General features: G+C 35.4%; 1 protein-coding gene across 3 annotated transcripts in view; it reads right to left on the bottom strand.

Annotated features, from left to right (window-relative positions):
• The window catches only part of PDE1C (phosphodiesterase 1C), a 374,041-nt gene that overhangs the window by 49,822 nt on the left and 309,143 nt on the right, over nt 1-15,076 (bottom strand). For all 3 annotated transcript variants that reach the window (XM_053609332.1, XM_053609330.1, XM_053609331.1), the window contains one exon: nt 9,965-10,042. In XM_053609332.1, the coding sequence (XP_053465307.1) occupies nt 9,965-10,042 (78 nt within the window). The remainder of the gene's footprint in view (nt 1-9,964; nt 10,043-15,076) is intronic.

The raw sequence follows: 15,076 nt of genomic DNA, 5'->3' as shown, positions 1-15,076 counted from the left end.
CACTGAACCCAATAGCAAGCAGAACGGAAATAATAAAAGCAGATATCAATGAAATAGAAAACAGAAAACTAATAGAAAATATCAATGATGATGATTACTAAAATCTATTAACTTCTGGCCACTGTGGGCAGAAAAAAAAAATAAGAAAAAAAAATGACAAATATTAAGAAATGAACGTATCATTATAAATTTTAAAGATGTTAAAAGAATATTAAAATAATAAAAACATCCTTTTAATTGAATTCCACAGTGTTCTATGAATATTCTTTATTTAACTTGAATTCTTTTGAATTTATTGGGGCTTTTTTGTTGCAGAATATAGTCTATCTTCATATATGCTCTGTGTGCACTTAAAAGGATGCGCATTCTCCTATGGTTGATTGTTCTAGGAATGCCAATTATGTCAAGTTGATTGATAGTGTTGTACAAATCGTCTTTTCCTTGAGGATTTTATACCTCTTGTTCTATTGATTACTGCAAAGGAGATATTAATGCCTCTAAATAATTGGTGGATTAAAAAAATGTTTCTTCAGTTCACTTCACGTATTTTGGTATAAAGAATTATTATATTCTTTTAATAAATGGACAACTACCATTATGAAATGAACTTCCTTATTCCTGAAATTTCTTCATTCCTATCTTTGCTCTGATAGCTACTTGGTCAGATTTTGATATAGTCAACCAAACTTTCTTTTGATTAGAAAGATGGTATATTCATTTATCTCCCCCTTTTACTTTTGTGCTATTTGTGTCCTTTTATATAAAGGCAGAACATACTTGAGTCTTAAAATCTCACAATTGCTGAAGTTTTTAATTGCAGTTTTTAAGCCATTTATATTTAATGTGATAACTAATATCTTAGTTTCAGGTGTATGATCTTCCTATTTGTTTTTATTTATCTCATCTGCTCTTTGTTCCCTTCTTCCTCTTTTATACCTTCTTTTGGATTATTTTTATGATTTTATTTTATCTCTTATTGACTAATTACCTGTCTATATATCTTTGCTATTTTAGTGATAAAGTTATTTTTTTATTCTAGTCACCACTGGTTTGGAGCAATTTGATCATAATATGCTTTGGTGTAATTTTTTTATATTTCCTGTGCTTGGGCTTTAATTGTGCATCTTGAATCTGTGGATTTATAGTTTTCTTCATTTGGCAAATTATAGCCACTGCATCTTTAAATTTCTTTTTTTTTATTTTTTTTATTGAGCAATAATAATTATAATGCAAAAAAAGTAACATACATCGTCAAATAAGAGTATGTCTATTATAGAATGCTTGGATTCTGAATTTCACTATGGAGTCAACAGTTAACTTCTTATTATTTTTTCCCAAAGTCTCAAAAAATAGACAACTAATATTTCTAAGTAAAAATAAAAGATAATTTCAAAAAACAGATCATGCCAAATCTTATAGACAATAGAAAAAGAAGAAATACTTCAAAATCATTCTACTTCATGTGGACACACCTGATATTAAAATTAGAAAAAATATATTATTATAAAGGGAAATTACAAACATATTTCACTTACAAATGAGGATGCAATATCCTAAACAACATATTAATAAGTTGAATTAAAAATTAATGTTTAAGTAATGAACTTTGGTCAAAATTAAATCCAATTTATGTGAGAATTAGACACTATTTTCTTTTCTTTTCTTTTCCTTTCCCTCACCCCCTCCCTCTTTCTCTGTCTGCTCTCCCTTTCTGCCATGCCCCACCATGTCATTAATTGTCCTCATATCAAAGTTGAATACATAGGATTCATACTTCTCCATTCCCGTGATGCTTCACTAAGAATAATGTGTTACACCTCCATCCAGGTTAATACAAATGCTGCAAAATCTCCATTTTTTAAATGGCTGAATAGTATTCCATGGTATACATATACCACACCTTGCCAATTCATTCCTGGATTGGAGGGCATTTAGGCTGTTTCCACATTTCAGTGATTGTAAATTGAGCTGTGATAAACAGTCTAGTACAAGTGTCCTTATGATAAAAGGATTTTTTTTTCCTTCTGGATAGATGCTCAGTATTGGGATTGCAGGATCAAATGGGAGGTCTAGGTTGAGTTCTTTGAGGTTTCTCCATACTTAAAAGTTGTATTAGTTTGCAGTCCCACCAGCAGTGTAAAAGTGCTCCTTTCTCTCCATGCCAGAATCTGCAGTTTTGAGATTTTGGGATATGGGCCATTCTCGCTGGGGTTAGATGATATCTCAGGGTGGTTTTAATTTGCATTTCTCTAATAATTAGGGATAATGAGCATTTTTTCATGTTTGCTAGCCATTCATCTATCTTGTCTAGAGAAGGTTCTGTTCATCTCTCTTCCCCATTAATGTATGGGATTCTTGGGGGTTTTTTTGTGGATTAATTTAAGTTCTGCATAGATCCTAGTTATTAAGTTTTTTGCATAGATCCTAGTCATTAAGCTTTTGTCTGATTCAAAATATGCAAATATCCTTTCCAATTGTGTAGTTTGTCTATTTGCTTTGGTTGTTGTCTCCTTGGCTGTACAGAAGTTTTTCAGTTTAATTAAGCCCCATTTGTTTGTTATTGCTGTTGTTGCTATTGCCATAGCACTCTTCTTCATAAAGTCTTTCCCCAGGCTGATATCTTCCAATGTTTTTCCTATTCTTTCTTTGAGGATTTTTATTGTTTCATGCCTTAAATGTAGGTCCTTTATCCATCTTGAATCAATTTTTGTGAGTGGAGAAAGGTGTGGGTCCAGTTTCAGTCTTTTACATGTGGATATCCAATTCTCCCAGTACCATTTATTGAATAGGGAGTCTTTCTCCCAGTGGATGTTCTTGTTTGGTTTATTGAAGACTAGCTGGTTGTAAGTTGTTTGTTTCATTTCCTGGTTTTCTATTTGATTCCAAATGTCTATGTTCTATTGTTGTGACAGTACCATGTTGTCTTGACCACTATGGCCTTGTAGTACAGCCTAAAATCTGGTATGGTGATGCCCCTGGCTTTGTTTTTATTACTAAGAACTGCATTAGCTATACAGGGTTTTTTTCTGGTTCCATACAAAACGCAGAATCATTTTTTCCAAATCTTGAAAATAGGATTTTGGTATTTTAATAGGGATGGCATTGAATCAGTAGATTGCCTCAAAAGAATCAAAAGAATTGAAATTTTACCTTGCATCTTCTCAGACCACAAGGCACTAAAAGTGGAAGTCAACTCCAACAAAAATGCTCAACTTCACACAAAGGCATGGAAGATAAACAATCTTATGCTGAAAGACAGTCGGGTGCAGGAAGAAATAAAAAAGGAAATAATTAACTTCCTTGAGTATAACAACAATGAAGACACAAGCTACCAAAACCTATGGGATACAGCAAAAGCAGTCCTGAGAGGAAAATATATTGCTGTAGAAGCCTACATTCGAAAAACAGAAAGAGAGCGCATCAACAAACTTACAAGCCATCTTATGGAATTGGAAAAAGAACAATCTAAGCCTAAACCCAGGATAAGAAAAGAAATATCCAAAATCAAATCAGAGATTAATGAAATTGAAAACAAAAGAATCATTCAGAAAGTTAATGAAACAAGGAGTTGATTTTTTTGAAAAAAATAAATAAAATAGATAAATCTTTGGCTTCAAATAAAAAAGTAAAAATCTCTAGTAACCTCAATCAGAAATGACAAAGGGAAAATAACAACTGAAGCCACAGCAAGAGATTATCTCTGAATACTACCAGAAACTTTATGCCCAGAAATTTGACAACGTGAAGGAAATGTATCAATATTTGGAATCACACCCTCTCCCTAGACTTACCCCAGATGAAATAGATCTCCTGAACAGATCAATTTCAAGCACTGAGATCAAAGAAACAATAAAAAATCTCCTATCAAAACAATGCCCTGGTCCAGATGGCTTCACACCAGAATTTTATCAAATCTTCAAAAGAGAGCTTATTCCCATACTGCAGAAATTATTCCAAAAAATTGAGGAGGGAGGAATCTTTCCCAACACGTTCTATGAAGCAAACATCACCCTGATACCAAAACCAGGAAAAGATCCAGTTAAAAAGGAAACTTTCAGACCAATTTCACTAATGAATATAAATGCAAAAATTCTCAACAAAATCCTAGCCAACAGATTACAGCTTATCATCAAAAAAGTCATACATCATGATCAAGTAGGTTTCATCCCAGGGATGCAAGGCTGATTTAATATATACAAGTCTATAAATGTTATTCACTGCATTAATAGAAGCAAAACCAAAGACTATATGATCCTCTCAATCAATGCAGAAAAGCATTTGATAAAATCCAGCATCCTCTTCTAATTAGAACATGGAGGAGTATAGGCATAGGTGGCACATTTCTAAAACTGATTGAAACTATCTATGACAAACCCACAGCTAATATTTCACTGAATGGAGTAAAACTGAAAGCTTTTCCTCTTAGAAGTGGAACGAGACAAGATTGTCCTCTGTCACCATTACTATTCAACATAGTGCTGGAAAGTCTAGCCAATACAATTAGGCAAGACAAGAAAATAAAGGGCATCCAAATGGGAGCAGAGGAGGTCAAATGCTCCCCCTTTGCTGATGATACGATCTTATACTTAGAGAACCCTAAAGACTCAATTACAGGACTCTTGGAAGTCATCAAAAAATATCGTAATGTCTCAGGATACAAAATCAATGTCCACAAGTCAGTTGCCTTTGTATACACCAATAACAGCCAAGATGAGAGGTTAATTAAGGACACAACTCCCTTCACCATAGCCTCAAAGAAAATGAAATACTTAGGAATATACCTAACAAAAGAGATGAAGGACCTCTATAAAGAAAATTATGAAACCCTAAGAAAGGAAATAGCAGAGGACAGTAACATGTGTGGATATTTTTCTGAATGTTTTAAAAAATTTTTTATCACTGGTTTATAGCAACTTGAATACAATATGCTTTGGTGTAATTTTCTTTATATTTCTTTTGCTTGGGCTTTATTGCATTGAGTCTGTGGACTTATAGTTTTCATCATTTGTCAAAATTATAACCATTTCATCTTTAAATATTTTTCTTTCCTCCCCTCTTTTTCCTCTATTTTGGGGTTCCATGTACACATATGTTAGACTACTTGAAGGTGTCTTACAAGTATCCACTGATGCTCCTTACAATAATTTGTATTTATTCTTTACTATGTTTTTATTCTTTTTTTCTGAGTTTCATTTTGGACATTTTCTATTGCTAATCTTTTCACTACCCTTTTTTTCTATAATGTCTCCTCCCATCCAGTGTATTTACCATTATTAATCCCAGCCAATATTCCATTAACACCACCCAGTGTATTTTTCATTTTCATGTTAGACATTGTAGTTTTCAAATTTATCAGTTTGCTTTGGGACTTTTTTTGTATCCTCCATATTATTACTTAACTTCTGAACATATGGACTGTAGTTCTAAGAACTGCTTTAATGCTTTTGTCTGCTAATTCTAGCGTCTGTTTTAGTTCTGGGTTGGTTTCAATTCGTTGGGTTTTCCCCTTTTATCATGGATAGTGTTCTCTAACTGCTTTGCATGCCCACTAACTTTTGATTGGATGCCAAACATTGTGAATTTTACCTTTTTGGGTGCTGGATATTTCTGTATATATATATATATATATATATATATATATATATATATATATATATATATATCCTTGAGCTTTATTCTGAGATGCAGTTACTTGGAAACACTTTGATTCTTTTATGTCTCATTTTTAAAAGTTGTTAGGTAGGACTAGAACAGTATTTAGCCTATAGCTAATTATTCCTCACTACTAAAGCAGGACAATTATGAGTATTTTATGTAATTTCCTTTAAATAATGAGAGATTCAAATCTGACTAGATTGAATCTACTGCCTGGAACAAGTCTTCCATGCTCTGCGTGACCAGGATTGATCCCTCTCATCTGCTTGGATGGTTCTTTCCTGGCCTCAGGTAGTTTCCTCACTGCTGTGTTGCTCAGTACAGTAGTCCCTACTTAACTGCAGGGGATATCCAAACCTCCCAGTGGACGCCTAAAACCACAGGTAGTACTGAGCCCTATATATACTATGCACAAATTTCTTTTTTCTTCTTCACAATTTCACTGATAGAAGTTTCATTCTTACCATAGATCTTAGAAGTTCAGTGTACAATTTTTTTTCCTTTAAGAATGTTCCTCTTTTCACTGAAATGAAGCACTTTGTGACTTCTCGTCAGCATATCTAAATTGCTGGCATCACTACTTTTGTGCTTTGAGGCCATTATTAAGTAAAATAAGGGTTACTTGAACCCAAGCACCGCATTACCTTAATAGTCAATCTAATAGTAGCTACAACTAATAAGTGACTAACAGTGAAGTAATATACAACATGGACACTAGGCAAAGAGATGATTCATATCCCAGGCAGGACAGAACAGGACAACATGAGATTTCATCATGCCCTTAGAACAGTGTGCAATTTTAAACTTATATATTGTTTATTTCTAGAATTTTCCATTTAATTATTTTAGGACTATAGTTGACTGCGAGTAACTGAAAACAGCAAAACCACTAATAAGGGGGGGACTACTGTCTTTTTGATGAATACTCTTCAGACCTCTTCAGTTCTATTTCTCTAGAGCCCTCTTTTCTCTAGAACTTTATTCTGAAAACTGTAGCCATCTTGGTCTTCTTGGATTCTTATTCAACTTCTCAATTCAAAGAGTCAACCAGAAATGCCTATATCCCTTCTCTACACTGACTGGAAGTCCTATCTAGAAAGTAAGTTGAGGCAATGGAAGGGTTCACCTCATATACTTCCTGTTTCTCAGAGTTCATTGTCCTTCATTTCCTGATGTCTACTCTCTGGAAAACCACTCTTTGTCAAATACTGTCAGATTTTTATGGTTGTTTCAGGTGGAAGGCTAAATCCAGTTCTTGTTACTTCTCTTTGGCAGAAGCAGACATCCATAGATTGTCTTTTGTTTACCATTTCCATTCTTCACAAGTTTTTAAATTTCATTTAACAACATCAATACTCTAATTCCCAGAATACTCAATGAAAGATAAACTCCTACTGAACTCCCTCCCTGGGATTTGGCTAATAACCAACCATGCAGGGCCTAATCATAATCAATCGTTTGAGAGACATAAAGGTGGTTATATCCTATATCTAATAACATGGTCAAGTTTGTATTTCTGGGTAACTGTAATAAATTGTGGCAGATCCAAGAGGCTCTGCTATTACAAACATGGCTGAACTGAAAAGAATTCATTTATGTGGTACCCCCACATCTCCCCCAATTCCAGCAGAAAAGTTTAGGCACCAGGAGAGAATCTTGGCTCAGAGACCTAAGACTTTTTATCTTAGTACATTTCTCCCTAGGGATAAGCAAGCTACTTTTAAACAACATCCATTCTTTGAAGTCAGTTGGAAAATTAGTGCTACAGTGTATTAAATAGTACCTAAGTAGCCTTATAGAGATAATGTACAACCGCAATGTGTTCATTATACCAGGATGTAATTTACTCTTTCAGAACATGCTACTTCCCCCTGTGCATGCCATGGCTTACAGGAATAACCAATTGAGGCACAGTTTCCATTGTGTTTCTCTCTGAGTACTTAACAGTGCTACAACTATAAACATAGTGGGTTAGATCACAGTAGGCATGAATTGTACCCGGGATACTCCCTCTCAAAATTAGAGAGAACTGGTCACCAATGGTTCCCAAGGGTTGGAGTGGGGGTGTGGACATTAGAAATAGCTAAATTAACTCCCTCTGGTCATCAGATATAATAGGATCCAAAAAAAGAAATGGTCACAATGTATCTGGTTATTTCTACACGTTGTAAAAATATCAATATATCTACTAATATATATATTCCCTTTTCTTAAGTTTCTAAAGAAATTAGCTTTAATGATCAAAAAGCAAGAGGTAAGTGAGCCTGATAAAATTCTTCTCCACTGTATGCCACCAAGAATTAGCTTTAGTCTTGGTAAAAGTTTTAGATTAAAATAGTGCAAATGACTGAAGCTCAATATCCTAAGTTCTATTAATACTACAGCAGTGATGATGACTGATGTTATATTTGTCCATCAGAGAAATTAGAATACAAATTGTTCATGCTCATGTTTGTGTACAAACTTGCAATTATGTGGGCATACCAGATGCCCTGTGAAGCAGTGGAAGGTAAGGATTATGGAGCAAAAGAGGAATAGACATCAGAGAATGCTTCTCCTTTATTAATTACAGCCTGCTTACTGCCTTGAGAGATCAAGAACCTTTTTCACTAAACAATCAAACTTTACACTTATTTGTATAACAGAACAAACAGAATTTATTTTATCATTTTCCAAAAAAATAAAAACCCACCCTTATTAAATTCTTTTAAATCCTTGGGAGTAATTTAGTTAAAAGGAGCATAGTTAAAATGAAAGGGCTTTTATGAAGGCGATAAATTTAACCCATAATGCCCACATGACAACATTATAGCAGATGTTCATACCACGATATGAAAATGCAACAAGAATCAAAATCACATATTAAAAATTTGTGACTTGGTTGACTTATGCTTGTATTTTTATGCTGCAGGAATTCAGATCAGAGAGCAATGGACAAGTTCCTGGAGAAAGGATGCAGCAGGTGACCTGGAGCTGGGTTCATAGCTGATACTTTTCCTCCACTTTACATTTTCTGTCTTGAATTGCCTTGACTTGGATTTAATAAAGTCTGGCAAAGAGTCTCTGGTATTTGAGCAAACCTTATACATAACAGAGTCTGTCTGAGAGACCGTCATTCTGAATTCTATTTTATCTCTGTGTAATTCAGTTCGTAGTCACAGTATTCAAGGACTGCATGCTCATTAGGTAAGAGATTATCATTTGCGTAAGCAAGCTAGTGAAAAATTGCAGGTATGTGTTCCCTAGGTATTGTGTGACAAGACACTTGGAGTGAATTACTGGAATGCTCTTTTAAAAGGAAAGGTTTCAGAACTGATTTCACATGTGCAAGTAAAGACAGAATGTCAGAATGGCTCATGGCTGAAAGCCAAAGGGGCTGCTTCTCTTTTAATAGATGTGTGAAGAGTTATGTTCAAATTTCTTCTTACTCTTCAACCTGATTACCCAGCATCTGTTCTTCCAGGGACATATGATTCAAATAGAGCCAGGAATTCTAACAAAAACCACGCTCTGAAACTTTCATGGTTAGCTTAATATCATGTCCACGCATGAAGGAATAAGAAGGAATGAACCCACGTTACAGATGAAACAATGAGGTTTATGTAAAAGGCAAGGGCAGCCTTCTCAATCTAAGAGTTCAAAGTTTGGAAGGTAATATAATTTGAACATTTAGGTTTTTTAAATAGTTGAATATTGTTCATGAAAAGGAAAAGCACTACTCATGAAGCACATTACAATATAGGTTTTGTTCTATCTTTGGTTTTTGATTGTTACTATCTTTAGGACTTGTTCTTGTTGGCCAAACTATATTCTGCAACCATATATGTTTCCTCCCAAAATAATGCTGAATAGATTATTGCTTTTCCTTTTGTTTTAACCAAAAGTGATAACTTGTGCAAGGTAAAAGATGTGAAAATTGAAAACACGAAACATTTCCTATTTATGCTGCACAATTCACAATAAAAACTTCATAAATGTATCAGCAGTCTGTGTTACTCCACTCCAGCTGTCCAATCAGCAAGTTGAGAATGAACTTTTTAGGAAATGATGAAAAAATGGTAAGTGAGAAGAGAAAGAGTGCAGAAAGCATTTGTGATGGAGAAAGTATGTTCGAGGGGAAGAGATAAAAAGTCATTTATAAATTATTGAAAAAGGGGTAATAATACTCTTTAAATATAGCAGTGTCTTTTTTCAGGGAATAATATAAGAATATATTAACAACTGCTATTTCAGTTTTAGGTATGATTCTAACAAGCTTGCACTAAACTGCACATTTTACGGAAAAATATAATGAGAATGATACTCTTACCATCTGCTTTCTTTGAATCATTTCCGACATTAGAGTGATCCTTCTTGTCTGCCTTATTTTTACCATCTTTCAAGTCACCTGAAAGTAATAAATATGACAAACAGTGTATGTATACAGCTTGGGGGGGGGGTGCTATAAACATCTTATACCTGTCAAGGTAAAAAAAATAGTGCAGCATAATTTCATAGTCGTGAGGGAGTACATGTCTGAGTATAAATATCTTTTGTAACCACATGTTAGATCCTGGAAATTGGATTATGATCTAGAATTGACACTGAAAGTTCCTGTTAAATAGAGTTTTACTGAAGTCAATGATATTTATCTCCCAAGAAAGGTAGCTAAGCTTTATTGTTGGGCTATGGAGTGAGGAAAATCTTGACTAAACATAAACTCTACCAGTGAATAGCTATTTAACTCACTGTACTTTGGTTTTCTTATCCGCAAAATGGGGATATTAATACCTACTTTATAGGCATATTATAAGGATAAATGCATTTAAAGTATGCAAGTACTAAATGTAGTATCTGGTATGTCATTCAATGATAGCTTTTATTGTTTTAATTAATTATCTTGTCAACGTGTACTTTGTAAGGTGAAAAACACCACTTTTAACAAATGTAAAATGAACACATGTCAAATGTATTTAACCCATTTGAGAGGGAACCAATGAGAGAGTAGGAGCACTGAAGAAACTCGGTATTTATATGCATTTAAAAACTGTGTTAGAATAAGATTCCTAGGTTAGAGACAAAACTGGTTAAGTTCTACAGGACAATAAAAAAATAATCTTTGGGGTTATCTTCTCTACCAGTTAAAAAAATCTATAAGTTAGTGTATAACTTTATAGTTTCTAGCCTGGAATCAAATAGGAAATAGCAAAGTTACAAAAACAACCATATTCTTCAAGAGCAGGCGTCAGCAAATTATAACCCCTAGGTCAATCTTACTGCCACCTGTTATGATAAGGTTTTATTGAAACACAGCCATGACCATTCATCTACATATTGTCCAGGAGTGCTCTCATGCTGCAGTTGCAGAGTTACATAGTTGTGACAAAGCATGCAAAGCCAGAAATATTTTCAACCTGATTCTTTACAGAAAAAGTGTGCTCCTCCCTGCCTAAGATAACTTAATAATTCTTGGGGAGGTCTATTCTATAATATGCCAGTGTGACATAGAGGTCAGGAACCCCTTGCTCTAGACTTAGTTTCAAACTTTGGATGTTTTTCTTACCAATCTTACTAATAACAACTTTTTTTTCTATGCATAAAACCAAGAATACATTACTATTTGAAAACTGGTTCCTACTGAAGCAAAAAGATCCTAATCATAATTATGATCTAGAATTGACACTGTAAGTTCCTGTTAAATAGAGTTGTACTGAAGTCGGCCTCCAAGACATGCGTGTGAAGGAAGAGATTTATCTTTTTTTTTTTAAATTTTCTTTGTGCCAAGCAATGTGCTAAGTACTTTGCATGAATCATTTCTCTAAATTCTTGTAAAAATCCCATTATGAAGTTACTACTATTAAAAGTACACAGATTCATCAATGAGTCATTCACTAAATGGCCAATTTGTTAAACAATCCACTCACCAATTAATTGAGGATGTTTTCCAAATCTGTGTTTTTTGTTGAGGTCACTGCAGCAATATGGGCAGACACTGGCCAGTCCATCTATGCTGAGTGGTGTGGACCCCCCACTGGCATGTGTTTCACACCCAACCATGAACTTGAATCTGCATCTCCTTCTGGCAGCAAAACTGCTCTGGTTAGGTACTGTAGATGTGGTTTAAGCCATTTGTCTAACAGCTTTTGAACAAATGGCCAATTGTGCTTCCTGGAAAGTGATTTTGCTTAAGTCTGCTTGTAGGGTATTGACCTAAAATTTGCATTATCACCTCCATTTTATGGCTAAGAACCCTGAGGCATGACAAAGTAATTTACCACAGGCTACGGGAGCTTTCAACTACTATATTTACAACTTCCCTGCAATGCTCAATTTTGATTTCAGACTTCTGTTTACTTCAAAATGCCTTCGCCCTACAAATCAATAAGGAAATAGTTATCTAAGGATAATTCAAGCCCAGTTTTGACTGTGATATATTCCACAAAGCACATACTTCTAATGGAATTTGACAAAACCTAAGCAAAGGAAGAAGTCAACAAATTTCCCAGATTTCTTCTCATTTGTAATTCTGAAATAGGATATACTGTCTGGAAGGATTGAGAAGGAAAGTCTTCTCTGGCCAGGGTCCAATGAAGCTGCCAAATATTGATTTTTCTGTTTGTTTGTTTGTTGTTGTTGTTTTTTGTTTTTTTGAGACAGAGTCTTATTATGTCACCCTCAGTATGGTACCGTGGTGTCATAGCTCACAGCAACCTCAAACTCTTGGACTTAAGCAATTCTCTTGCCTCAGCCTCCCGAGTAGCTGGGACTACAGGCGCCTGCCACAATGCCTGGCTATTTTTCAGTTGCAATTGTCATTGTTGTTTGGCAGGCCTGGGCTGGGTTCAAACCTGCCAGCCCCAGTGTAAGTGGCTGGTACCCTAGCCGCTGAGCTACAAGCGCCAAGCCTGTTTTTTCTGTTTAAGATGCCAGAGATGAACTCAAGAATCTTGATTCTTGAAGACAAAGGATGTCTTCTAGAAGTCAACAGAACTTGTTCAATTTGCTAGATGCTGGCCAGCAGCCATGGCAGCCAGGGTTGAGGAGGCTGTGGGAGGAAGTTGCTTTGATGGACAGCAAAAGCTTAGGTGATCCTATAATTGCCAGTAAAGGCCATAACTTTGAGGATTTCCCTAACTAATGCCCTTCAGCTCTAACCTGCGAAACATCCTAGGCAGCCCAGAAAGTAGGGTGCCAGGAAAGTGCCACATGCTTGTTTGATGATATTCCTTGAGAGAACCTGTTAGGTTAGGTAATTTCCCATGGGTCATATGGTGTAATGGCCAATATGAGCTATTACTCAATAAATGGGGGAAGCAAAAGAGCCTTTCCGTGCCATTATAAATCATTTTAATTAGGCCGCTGTAACACAGTCCCAAACCACCATTAGCCTTTTTAATTATTGCTCTAAATTGATTTCTTTTCCCACCTCTCATTTAATACTTATTTTTTAAGGGAAATGTAGACTGTTGCTTACTTTGAAATTAACACAGTTGTAAAATCAAGCTAGCCTATTTGAAGACGCAGGCTCCTGTTTTGTTTCTTTTAGGCTCTCCCTCTAATTTACTTAAAAATAAATTATTGCCATCTCTGTCCTCTTTGGGTCTTTGTTTATAGTCTCTGGTAGAATTTACAACCTTCTTTGTGATGTATTTGTGTTCACTGGTTTCTTTCACTGACTAGACCAAAGGTTGGCAAATGATGGGCTATGGACCAAACCTGGTCCCACTGCCTGGTTTTCTATGATCCACAAACTAAGACTAGCTCTTGCATTTTAAAATGTTTGAAAAAAGGATGAATATTTAATAATACATGACAATTATGTAGAATTCAAATTCCAGTTTCCATAAATAAAGGTTCATTGGAATACGCTTGCTAATTTCTTTATATATTATCATGGCTGCTTTTTACAATAAAATGGCAATGCTGAGTAGCTGCAACAGAGACTTTATGTCCCATAAAGCCTGAAATATTTACTATCTGGTCAACTATAGCACCAATCTCTGGAATAGATACATTACAAGTTTCTACGGACAGTAGTTACATTTCCATATTTCTCCAATTCCTTCCCCTTCCCACAACCCCTGACACCACCAAACCTCGCAAATAGTGGAATTGAGAATTGAGACTCATACAGACCTGACTTAAACTAGAGATATCTACTCAATGGCTGCTTGACCTTACACAAGTGATTTAACCTTTCTGAGTCTCAGTTTCCCCCTCCGCAAGAGAAGTAGCTTAGCGATCTATTTATCTAAGGATAATTCAAGAGCAGTTTTGACTATGATGTATTCTATAAAGCACAAACTTCTAATGGAATTCAATAAATCCTAAGCTAAGGTAGAATATTTTTTAATAATCCAGATTTTTAAATAATTAAATGTAGGTAAATTCTCAAGTGTAGTGTTCTGTACATGTTAAGCATTCAATAAATGATGCTGTTCTTTTGATCACTGCTTTTAAGGGAAATGACATTTTCAGCCCACTCCGCTAAGAAAAAAAAAAAAAGAAGAAGAAGAAGGAAAAACACATCTTGCCTCTCTCACTACCTCTTACGTACTCCTCCTTGGAGAGGAGGGATTTATCTAGGAGGTGGAGTGCAGCCCAGCCACCCTCATCCCATTCCCCTTTGAGGGGGACATGCATCTTTTCTGTCAATCCAGAAGCAGCCTGCTGGGGCCATGGGGAAGCTGGGGTGAGTGGATGGTAGGATGCTGAGTCCTGTGCCTACCTGGCTCTGCTAATGTCTGGTTGGGGAACTTCAGTTCAGAGAAGATATTGTGGAGATGCCCATGTGCTCTTTGGGCTGTTTCCCAGGTCAGTTCCAGTTGCTAAAGAGCTAATAGCTAGATCACTGGCTTCCTACTTTGGGTCTCTGTCTCTCAATTGGTTCAGACCTCAGGAGGGGAAGTAAGGGTATCTTCCCTTTAAAGGGTGTGCTATAAATTCTTATTAAACATTCGCCCCCCACCCCCCGGGGCTATGATGCATTTGAGTGCAAAGTAAACTAGTTAAGAGCACTCTCCAGAAGGGGGATTAACAAGTTGGGATAATGGCCTTCCCCGCCTCCTAAAGTCACCATCAGAGTTAACAGAAAGAATTTATGCAAAGTTCTTAGAATGTGGTATGAGTTATTATGTTATGTATTAAAATAGCATTCTCTTATTATATATGTTACACATGCTTGATTGTGAAAATAATTGGAGAATGTCATGCTAAGCACTTTTACAAGCAGAATCATTCACTGAGGCCTTATAGCATAGTGGCTAGTGTGTGGTTCCAAGAAGATGAATATATAAACAGAGGATGAATATATAAACAGGCAAGAGGATGAATATATAAACAGAGAACCTACACATCTTGTGTGTAGTTATGAATTTGTTGTTGTTGTTTTAGTTGTTTTTACTATCACATTTATTATTGAAGGCTTCAAGAGGCCTGTGTG

The sequence above is a fragment of the Nycticebus coucang genome, chromosome 11 (genome assembly GCF_027406575.1).
Source record: "Nycticebus coucang isolate mNycCou1 chromosome 11, mNycCou1.pri, whole genome shotgun sequence".
NCBI classification, from domain to species: domain Eukaryota; kingdom Metazoa; phylum Chordata; class Mammalia; order Primates; family Lorisidae; genus Nycticebus; species Nycticebus coucang.
The sequence above is the reverse complement of the archived record's forward strand: the minus strand, read 5'-3'. Positions and strand labels throughout refer to the sequence as shown.